This window comes from Lolium rigidum, chromosome 3, assembly GCF_022539505.1.
Source record: "Lolium rigidum isolate FL_2022 chromosome 3, APGP_CSIRO_Lrig_0.1, whole genome shotgun sequence".
NCBI classification, from domain to species: Eukaryota; Viridiplantae; Streptophyta; class Magnoliopsida; order Poales; family Poaceae; genus Lolium; species Lolium rigidum.
Genome location: NC_061510.1, coordinates 200100361 through 200112125, shown reverse-complemented (window position 1 = coordinate 200112125; position 11765 = coordinate 200100361). Strand labels below are relative to the sequence as shown.

Here is an 11765-nt window from a genome sequence, read left to right as displayed (position 1 = left end):
CCATAATAACTTAGAGGGATCACTACCACAGGAAATAGGAAATCTGAAAAATTTAGTGTCATTCCATGCTGAATCGAACAAATTTTCAGGTGACATTCCTGCTACCCTTGGTGAATGTCAAGTTCTTCAGCACCTCTATCTCCAAAATAACAGCTTGAGTGGTACCATCCCATCAGTCCTAAGTCAATTAAAAGGTCTAGAAACTCTGGACCTCTCAAGCAACAATTTGTCTGGACAGATACCCAGGTCCTTAGGTGACCTTACCACACTCTATTATCTAAACCTTTCATTCAATAATTTTGCTGGAGAAGTGCCAAATGTAGGAATTTTCACAAATTCTACAGAAATATCAATCTTAGGCAATGAAAATCTCTGTGGTGGTATACCTGATCTACATTTGTCTTCTTGCTCTTTGCAATCAACAAAGAAAAGGCATACATTTCTTTTTTCGATAAAGGGAATATATTAATATCAAGAGATACCAATTACAAGGCATACATTTCTAGTTGTACCTATGCTTATTTCTGTCATGGCAACACTAGGTGTCCTTGCCTTAGTCTACAAGTTTCGTACTTCGCACAAGAAAACCAAAGCAAAGATCCCTTCAACAACATACATGCAAGGGCACCCACGGATCTCTTATTCTCAGTTGGTAAAGGTAACAGATGGTTTCTCGACAAGCAATTTTTTGGGTTCTGGATCATTTGGGTCTGTGTACAAAGGAGATTTAAATGTTCAAGCCGATGAAAGTACAAATTATGTTGCTGTGAAGGTATTAAAACATCAAACTCCTAAGACACTCAAGAGTTTCACAGCTTAATGTGAAGCTCTCCGATATGCACGGCATCGGAATCTTGTCAAGATAGTTACAGTTTGCTCAAGCATTGATTTCAGCGGGAATGACTTTAGAGCAATCGTGTATGACTTCATGCCTAATGGTAGTCTAGAAGGTTGGCTACATCGTGACACAACTGACGAAGCAGAGCAGAAGCACTTGAATCTGCATCAAAGAGTGACCATACTACTTGATGTGGCTTATGCGTTGGACTATCTTCATTGCCATGGCCATGCACCTATTGTACATTATGATGTTAAACCAAGTAATGTGCTCTTAGATGCTGATATGGTAGCACATGTTGGAGATTTTGGACTCGCTAGGATTCTTGCTGAAGAAAGTTCAGTTCTGCAACAGTCAACTAGCTCTATGGGACTTGGAGGGACGATTGGTTATGCTGCTCCAGGTTAGCCTAATCATTTTTGACTTGCCCACCTTTGTTGCTCCTTTATTTATTATCTATCTAATACATATGTTGCTTAAGAAGATTGTTGATGGTTCACATATTATGGTGTTCTTTTGTATATAGAGTTGCCCAAACTCGTTTATACCCGATTTTAAATTTAGAAATTTAAACATGATAAGTACTCTAATATTTTGTATTCTTCAATACAACAGAGTATGGTGCTGGAAACACGGTATCGACGTATGGTGATATCTACAGCTATGGAATTCTCGTGCTGGAAACGGTCACCGGGAAGAGACCCATCAATAGCAAATTCAGAGAAGGACTGAGTCTCCGTGAGTACGTTGAGCTTGGTCTGTGTGAAAGAACGATGGAAGTTGTTGACTCTCGGCTTCAATTGAACCTTGAGAATAGGATTTCTGCGGATCCTCGTTCATGCAAGACAAGGATCGATTCCCTCGTTTTGCTACTTCGACTTGGACTGTCTTGCTCCCTGGAAGTGCCATCGAGCAGAATGCCAACACACGTTATCATAAAGGAACTGCATGCAATAAGAGAGTCTCTGGAGGGAATGCAGAATATGAAACTGGAAAATGCGGTCATGTAATCTGTAATTTGCAGAATATGTATGTTCTTGGATATTTCTGAGCTCTGTACTGCTGGCCATGTTGGGTACAGTCTAAGATACTTTGTCACAAAGATTGTATTGCTGATGAAGGGTCGTTCTCCCATTATATTTTCCCTTGCTAATTGATCATGAGCTGTCAAGACATGGTACCTTTGACCTCTCTACTGAATTTTATTTGCTGCAGACTTGGGGCAACCAGATACTGTTGTTTTGTTTTAAAACCGGGCAAGCGAATATTGTAGTCAAAACTCTGAAGCGTCTCCTTTCTTCCTTGCTATAAAATTCTGCAACTTGTCAGCAATCTGTTACTAGTAACATCGATTTTTCCCTTCATTGAAAAAAGAACTTGCTCGGAGTAATGGAGTAACCAATTTTGTTGTTTCTTCCGGACAAACGAACTTGCGCAGGAGCTTCATGTGCACGCTGGGACGGGATCGAGATCCGGTGACATGCCATTGGCATGTCACCGATGAACAGTAACTGTGACATGCGCCTATTTTTTTGCCGTTGGATCCAAACTCGATGGACAGATGAACATGAACAGGACAATGCTAGCTGGAAAGGGGGGAAAGAGGGGATAACGAGGATAATTCACTTGGATTACACATGTTCAACACGAACTGTCCAAACCCAGTCTTAATTAATTAATTAATTGTATCCGCCGTAAAGCATATCATGATGTTCCAACCTAATTCGTTCGTCGAAGAAGAAAAATGATAGTCAAACCATGCATGCATGGTGCTGCTTTTTGACTGAGTTGTGTTCTGTCTGCCGTTTGGAGGATGCAGCCTAGTAGGTAGGTACTCCATCGATCTCTTCAATTGTTGTGAAGCAGTTCTTGGCAGTTTGGGAGTGAATCATCTGCTAGATAGGTTGTATCCGAGCCCAAACAAAGCGATGTGCGTGCCATGCTGGCGCGCGCGCGGCGCCGGTCGCCAGGCTCGCCACATGGGATGCCAGCTCGCCATCCGCGCGGCGCGATGATGATATTCAGGATTGGTTGGGCTGGCGGCGACAACGGGCGGACGGCCGAGATGCAGCCGCGCGCACGGCGGACGGCGTTTGGCAGGGAGCTAGCGAGCACCGGAGCCACGTACGACGTACCCGCGCGCGGCGCGCACATTGTTGCGACGCCGACGCGAGAGGAGGCCAGGGCTCGATCGGCGTCTCCCACGTTCTCCCAATCGCGACCACCAGCCGGCCGGCCGCGCCTGCAGATCGCTACACGCCCTTCGTGTCCCCGCGCCGGGATACGCACGACGCAAGGCGCCGGCGAACCCGGCCGTTGCATTGCCACCGACCAGCAAGCAAAAAAAGATTAAAGATCCATTAAAAGATCAAGTCTTCAAAACGTGTATAAGTGGCGCTAAAAACGCAATCGTGTAACGGAAACCGAAGGTTTGCATCCCGAAATCTATTCGGCGCACCGTAAATCCATTTTTTCAGCATTTCAGCACGTATACATGATTTTTGTACAACTAAATGTAGATGTGACAGCATTATAAACTAGATTATGATAATCTGAACTATATCAATAGTTTAAATCCAAATAATTGGAAGGGGCGGCGACTACCGCTCTAGCGCAGCCGAATCGTGGCACCTACAATTTCGAGAAGATCGAATTGAAACTCCGTGCAGCATCCATGACGCTCACTATCTCAATCAGTTTCACCCGGAAAGGATCTGCGACCAGCGAGGTCCAAAGGTGTGGAATGGGCACGGTGGATAGTAGACGACCTTCGACTTTTCGGTGGCGCGAAGTCAAATGCGCCGGCCAAAATCACATGCGGGAGATACGTCGACCATGAGTGAGAGCGCGCGCCAAGGGTTTTGTGGGGAAAAGGGGCGAGCGTCGGTTTGATTTCAGCTTTCAAAAAATAGGTATGAACCACTACAGGTGGGGGTGGGGAATCTAGGGTGCAAGGTTTTCGGGAAGATATGGGATCTAAATGGGAAGATTTTCGATGATGAAATCATAAAAAAGTACTATAAGGGTTTGGGTTTTTAGTATATGTTACATAGCTCTTATGGAAAACAAACTGTAATGCATGGAGGAGTTGATAGGGACCGAAATAATCTGGGAGAATGCAAGAAACGCCGGTTCGTCGCTGTGAATCATGGAGTTGCTTTGCTGTATAATGGATTAAAATAGTTCGCGTATATGCCACGTACATGCCATCTCTTGTTGTCAGGTCCTAGTCAAGTTGCACGGCCAAGTCTTAAATTTCTATTTTGTTCTATTTGTATATATATATAGTTCCTATCTCGGACGCGCACTAGTAATCCATCCGTTAATTTGATTGGGTATATACATGCATGAACGAAATGGAGACCAGAACGAAATTATTCAAGGGAGAACGCTTCCGCCGTACACCTGAATACACTCGACAGAGACCAATACCAATATCTAATCAAAACTTGGTTTTAAAACTAATTGTCTGCCTGTATTGACACCTTCTGAGAGAAGCTTGATACCAATCGATTGGACTTGGATTTTGATGCCAGAGCCTATCGAAATGCCGTCATCCTGACAGTGCCCTGAGCTAATGCTTATCGTGGAAACCGGTGTCAAAGCCCAAAGGTCTTCTCTTTGTTGTACTTAGCGACTAACTGGCTAGTGAATGTCGCTTTCCAGATCGTGCGGGTTAAAAGACAGGGTTAGAGTCAAGCAAGTGCACTAGATGCAACACATGTCGAAATTTTAGATTTTTTTAAAAAGCAACAAATTTATGTCCTTCAGAAGCATCCCATAAATTCACATGTACAAACATATTAAGTAAGAAAGGTGTGGCCTTGTACCCGAATACAGATAGCGGTCATTTAATCGATATGTGGGAGCTAAGATTGAGTCACCCGTGTTTGTGCCCGAATATAGATGACAGTCTTGCCTCGACTCAATCTTAGCTACTGTATATCCATTAGGTCTTGTTTACTTCTCTCGTATTTTTTTCCCAGTGGATATGGGGATGGGAGGGGATTTGGTGTTCACCAAATACCCTTTTCCGAAAATACACTAGTTTGATGGAGAGTTTTTTATTTAGGCAAAAAAATGTGGGGATGGGAGGGGATATATCGGGATTATTTGGTTCAAAACCGGAGAAGTAAACGGACTAGTGGGGATTTTTCGGGATACGAAATAATCCCCTCCCATCCCCATAAATACTTTAGAAGTAAAAAAGGCCTTAAGTGATTGTCATCTATATTCGGATACAAATTTCATTGGCAATCCATTCCAACCCGCATGCCCCCCGTTGCCATCCACTCCTTATCCTCAAGCCGTTGTAGCAACTATAATCAAGCAGCTAGTAAGAAGATAACCTACAAATGATCGTAGGTTTGTTTACGACAAACACTTCACACTAGCCCCAAACAAAGACTTGGTCTCGGGTAACCAACTCCTTGAAGAATACGTAACCGTGTGAGGAGGGGATAATTTGAACCTAGGTATGTCGATTGTGCTGCGAAATGAGGTAATGGAGGCATAGATGTCATTCACTCCTTACCCTTAGTTTGTATCACACCACCAAACATGACTTTTAAAGGAAGCATAGTCTTGGTCTACTAAATTAGATTTGCGCCTCCTTGCTACTGTTGTGTCCATGATCATGTGGATTTTTACATAATGGTGCTTTGGCATATTTTGACAGCAACGATGGTAGCATTTGTTCGGAGGTTCTTCTATTTCAACATTTTGTGCTCCCATTCGTATTCAATAATAGTACGCCAATGAAGTAGTGGTTCAACGGTTTGTATCAGAGGATGTAACCTTTAAGGTGCATTGGTTTAACAAAGAAGACTTTCATGTACATGCGGTGTCTCCACGCCAATGTTTGTTTCATTGTAGCTGAGAAAATCTTCAATGAAATCTTCGAAAGGCAAAAAGCACGAATGCACGCATTTAAGACGATGCCACATAAATATGTTGATCCTTGGACAGTTTTTCAGCCACTTTATCAAGAACAAGTGGTCATAAGAGAGAAAAATATAAAGACTTTATCCAGAATTTTCCATCGGTACGTAGTTCTATATAAACATGTACTTCTCCGTGCTAATGGTAACTCCACAAATAGTTGTGACAACTTATTATACATCTTTGATCAAATAATGCATCACCGAAACGTGTCGTTTAAAAGAACTTTAGCCTTTAATTTACTCTAGTATATTAGATTTGTGTTTCCTTGGCAGTTGACAAGTCGGTGGTGAAAATGGTTCACTCCCGTAGTAAAAGTCTCATTACTCTGCTCTCATAGCGTGTGTTGTTTTGGTTCATGATCATGTGGATCTTCTAGCCGATGTTTTGCCATATCTTGACTGTGAGATGGTAGTATTTTGGTCCGGGCTCTTCCATTTAAGGTCATGTTTGGAACAAAAGAAAAATCATAGAAATTTTGGAGGATATGATTCCTATGGAAAAAAGTTCCTATGGTATCGTTTGGAACAAAGGAATAGGAATTTTCTCTAGGATAGGCTATTCCATAGGAAATTTGGAGGAAAGAGTTCCTATGGTACCTCATTTATTGCATCTCCTCGTGTCTAAGATTTCAACGCATTTCCTACGTGAAATCCAAACGATGTTTTTAAAGTTTTCCTGTGGTTTTGGTTCCTATAGGTCCAGGATGCGTGGCATCTCAATTTTTGCATTTTTTTCTATTCCTATGTTTTGAGTTTCTGCATTCTACATGGGGCCTAACATTTTGGTCAGGGCTCTTCCATTTTATTTGCTGGTAGTGCGACAATGATGGAGCGGTTCAACAGCTCGTATCGGAGGATCTATCCTTTACGGCCCATGGGTTTAACAATGTAGACTTTCACGGCCGTGTGTTGTCTCCATGCGAATGTTAGTTTCATTGTCACTGCCAAAATCTTCAGCTACGAAATCTTGTCTGCTAAAGAGGGAAGGCAAAGAAACACGAATGCACGCTCGAGATTTTAAAACTCCAGTTCATTCGTGCGTGTGGGCAAACTGGCAGGCGGTGATGCACGTCCAGATCCACTCCACTCGCAGGTGGAAAATGACATGCGTGTGGAACATGACACGGTAGAGTATGTACGCGACGAGCCCTTTGTGAGTTGGCCACCAGCTTCGGCATGGACCAATTCGCCCTTGCGACATGCATGGCTGCGACAATTATTCCGCCCTCCTTCTCTCCCGTGCAACTAGTGTGCATGCATGTGCTTTTATTTTTAGTTGGACACAATTGATCGATGCTGGGTGATTCTTTATGGGCTAGTAACTATCATGCTCGTTTATTATTTTTAGGTACTGTGGCTATATGGCTTGCCTTCCGTCTGAAGTTATTTTGAAGCTCGTTTTGATTTGGAACCGCGGAGGCTGGAGAGGCGCCTAGTTTGTCAACAAAGTTTTCCGAAAACTAAGGATGTGTTTGGTAGCAAAGTGTTTTTGAAGTATTCCCAGAATACTACAGTTTTTAAAATTATTTCAGTTTTGAATACTTTGATGTGTAAAAACGACAGTATTAATACTGCAGTATTCCTTTTTTTTTTGAAACGGGCAAAAAAGCCTTTGCCTTATATTAATATAGGAGAAGCAAACAGGGTTATGGCAAGAGCCATGAAAACAGAAAAAAGGAGGACGGGGACGATAACACCCCCAACCAGGACAAAAGGATCAGCCTAAAAGTTCCGCCAAGTTTGTAGCTCCGGCGAGAATCCAGTCCTTTCCCGCTTCCCTGATCCTATGCATGACCACCGACGGCGCTCATTCCTCTCTTTCCAGATCTCCCAAGCGATAAGCGTAATTGCCGCACGTAAGCCTTTAGAAGATGAACTACAGTATTCCTCAAACTGTAGTATTTTTGAAGTATTGAAAAAACAGGCCCGGACCTCTTTTTTCTGAAACCGAGAAAATAGAAAAACGATGCGCCTATCTTTGCTTACTATTGCAAGCCGCCGCCATGTCTTCTCAATAGGCGCCGTCCAGGCCAACCCCTGTGAGCTTGTTTGTGTTTCACCAAGTCGCAACAAGAAGCTTGCGGCCACAGACTAACCAGCCCGGAAAGCGCATGCGTCGATCCACCATGTCCTCGCACAGCTCAAGGAGCAGAGTGTGTTTTCCCTCCACTCCGACGTCGTGTACAAGCCCCATATAAAGTACACACGCTGACACACACCACCTATGAGGTCATGGTTAGCGTCATCTAGCAACAGTTTCGCAGCCAGCCGATGGAGGTGCTATGTGACGTAGCTGGCGAGGTGGTCACTATCCTCAAGGACGACAAGATGAAGAACCCCAACAACCCCATCTCCAAACAGATGTTCAACCAGTTCGTCTCCAAAGGTTTCAAGCGGGCCTTGCATAGAGCCGCAGCCATTATGAGAGAGAGAGAGAGAGAGAGAGACGCGTGATGTGCTGATGGCCACCCACCGTCGGCATTGTCAGCGATGTTGTCGGCTTAGTCTGCATAGAAGTCATCTAGACACTTCCTAGCGACGGCAGACAACTTGAGCGGCAGCTGCGCCAGCGGCCTTATGAAGTAATGAAAACTAGCCAAACAAGTCAAAGTATTCTCAATACTTTAAGATACTTCAATATATCAAAACTGCAGTATGTTGTGACGGTAAAAAATAATATGGTTTTCAAATACTTCAGTTTTAGAAAAACTTTGTTGCCAAACTAAGCCTAAAGTATTAGAAAACCATAGTATTACTACAACATTTAATGCTGGTGCAAACGGTGCATTCTCAGGGCTTCTCCCGTTCTGTGGGCTTGCGTAGAAACAAATTAATTAAAACTGTACACCTTTGCCCTGATGGATTGGTTCAGGAAAATGCCCCGATCGTGGACTTGATCGTCGCCTTGTCGGACTGTCTCCCTCTCCCTCGCGTTGCCTAGGGTTTGGCTGCCACCGCACACCCGTCGGCCGTGTCGTGGTATCGTCACGGCATATGCCATGGGGTGGATAAAGTTGAGTGGTTCCGGCATGTGGCCTACGGCAGTCTCCGATGCGGGTATGAGCACGAGCGACACAACGACGTACCCAGGTTCGGGGCCCTCATATGGAGGTAATACCCCTACTCCTGCTCTAGAGATTTATATGATACAGAGATAGTACAATGGTGCTCCTTGAGCTGTCGCCAGCTTGAGATAGGGCTCGAGGTAGACGAAGGCCTCTCTCTCGAGCGGTTTCTCTAGTGTGAAAGTATGGAATGGACCGATCCCCCCAAGGGGGGTGCTACTGAGGCTTATATAGTGCCCGGAACAATTACAGAGAGGTCCCTAGAAGCTATGGCGCCGGCTGATGACCCACAAGTATAGGGGGTGTATCGTAGTATCTTCGATAAGTAAGAATGTCGATCCCAACGAGGAGCAGAAGGTGTTGACAAGCAGTTTCGATGAAGGATTCATTGTAAATGCTCACAGACAAGTATTCAAGGGGTTTTGATGTAACAGATGAATAAAGTACAAGTAAGTAAAATGCGAGAGAAATAATTGCAGCGAGTGGCCCAATCCTTTTTAGCACAAAGGACAAACCGGTTTGTTTACTTATAATGACCAAACGTTCTTGAGGACACACGGAATTTAGTCTAGTGCTTTTGCTTCATGTGGCTAAATAATCTTCATTGTTTTGATAAGTGTTATGTGGGTGAACCTATGCTAATGCACCGCCCTTCCTAGGACTAATACATACTTGTGATTATACCCCTTGCAAGCATCCGCAACTACAAGAAAGTAATTAAGATAAATCTAACCACAGACCTTAAACTCTAAGATCCCGCAATCCCTCCCGCAACGGGGCTCAGGTTTCGTCACTCCGGCAACCCCGCAATTGGCAAACGAGTACAAGATGTATTCCCCTAGGCCCATAAATGGTGAAGTATCGTGTAGTCGACGTTCACACGACACCACTAGAAGAATGACACCACAACTTAAATATCATAACATTGAATATTACTCAACCATAATTCACTACTAACATTTAGACTTCACCCATGTCCTCAAGAACTAAACGAACTACTCACGAGACATCATATGGAACATGATCAGAGGTGATATGATGATGAATAACAATCTGAACATAAACCTTGGTTCAACGGTTTCACTCAATAGCATCAATAACAAGTAGAAATCAACACCGGAGAGTTTCCCCTATCAAACAAACAAGATCAAACTCAAATTGTTACAGCGGTGACGAGGTGCAGCGGTGGAGATGGCGGTGATGATGATGATGATGATGACGGTGGTGATGGAGATGATGTCCAGCTCGATGACGATGACGATGGCGTCGATTTCCCCCTCCGGGAGGGAATTTCCCGGCGGATTCCTGCCCGCCGGAGAGCTCTTTCTCTCTCGGTGTTCTCCGCCCCGCGAGGCGGCCGTGACTCTTCGCGACGTACCCTCCGGAGCTTAGGGTTTCGGGACGAAGGAGTACGCGAAGAAAAGGAGGCGAGAGGGGCCGTGGGCCCCCTCCTCATAGGCGGCGCGGCCAGGCCTTGGGCCGCGCCGGCCTATGGGGTGGGCCCACCTCGGGTCCCCTCTTCTCCCCTTCCGGCTCCCTTCGTCATCCGGAAAAATAGGAGTTTTCGTGAAATTCCCGTCAATTGTTGATCTTCCGAAATATTGCATTCTCGATCGGTGCTTTTTCCAGATGGAATCCCGGCTCCGGTGCGCGATCCTCCAATAATCATGAAACATGCAAAATAGATGAAATAACATAAGTATTATATCCAAATATGAAATATATCAATGAATAACGAAGAAATTATGATATAAAATAGTGATGCAAATTGGACGTATCAACTCCCCCAAGCTTAGACCTCGCTTGTCCCCAAGCGAAACCGAACTCGGTAAACAGGACCACATGTTTATGGAGTGAAGAGTCGATAAATCAAATACGGACAAGAAGCATCATATTCATTCACACAAGACATTCTAGTAAACAACTTCCTCATATAACTCAACTTGAAACAAGTATAAGGTAATCACAAATAAAGGTGCATAAGAAATCATAATTGGTGATGGCAAACAGAACAGTTAACAAATTATACTTATCTATTGAGCATCGCTCTCATATTAAAACTTATGTGGCTCATCTCGCATACTCAATCATAATTATCATTGATGACTTTCAAAGCTATATTCATTCAGGTAAAACTTGTACTAAACAATAAAAGACATGATGAAGCAAATCACAATATAATAGTTTGATCACAACAACTAAAATGCTTGCTTGAGATGGAGGGAAATAGGTTTACCGACTCAACATAAAGTAAAAGACAGGCCCTTCGCAGAGGGAAGCAGGGATTAAATCATGTGCTAGAGCTTTTTCAGTTTTGAAATCATATAAAGAGAATAAAAGTAAAGTTTTGAGAGGTGTTTGTTGTTGTCAACGAATGGTAGCGGGTACTCTAACCCCTTGCCAAACAGACCTCCAAAGAGCGGCTCCCATGAAGGACGTTATCTCTACCAAGCAAGGTAGATCATCCCTCTTCTCTTTTGTTTACACATGTACTTTAGTTTATTTAAGGATGACACTCCCCCAACCTTTGCTTACACAAGCCATGGCTAACCGAATCCTCGGTGCCTTCCAACAATCTCATACCATGGAGGAGTGTCTATTGCAAAATTAAGTTGCTTACTGATGAATCAGAGCAAAACATGTGAAGAGAGTTATTAATGAAAGTTGATTAATTGGGGCTGGGAACCCCGTTGCCAGCTCTTTTTGCAAAATTATAGGATAAGTGGATGAAGCCACTAGTCCATTAGTGGAAGCTGCCTAACAAGACTGAAAGATAATATACCACATACTTCCTCATGAGCTATAAAACATTGACACAAATAAGAAGTAATAAATTTTGAATTGTTTAAAGGTAGCACATGAAGTATTTACTTGGAATGGCAGAATATACCATGCAGTAGGTAGATATGGTGGACACAA

At 43.7% G+C, this 11765-nt stretch overlaps 1 protein-coding gene across 1 annotated transcript; it reads left to right on the top strand.

The window, feature by feature from the left end:
- The first annotated feature begins 283 nt into the window (after positions 1–283).
- LOC124702885 (receptor kinase-like protein Xa21) lies at positions 284–2009 on the top strand. The gene is made up of 2 exons (XM_047235058.1): positions 284–1241; positions 1454–2009. The coding sequence occupies exons 1-2, from the start codon at positions 929–931 to the stop codon at positions 1846–1848; spliced, it is 708 nt and encodes a 235-aa protein (XP_047091014.1). The 5' UTR covers positions 284–928; the 3' UTR covers positions 1849–2009.
- The last annotated feature ends 9756 nt before the right edge of the window (positions 2010–11765 follow it).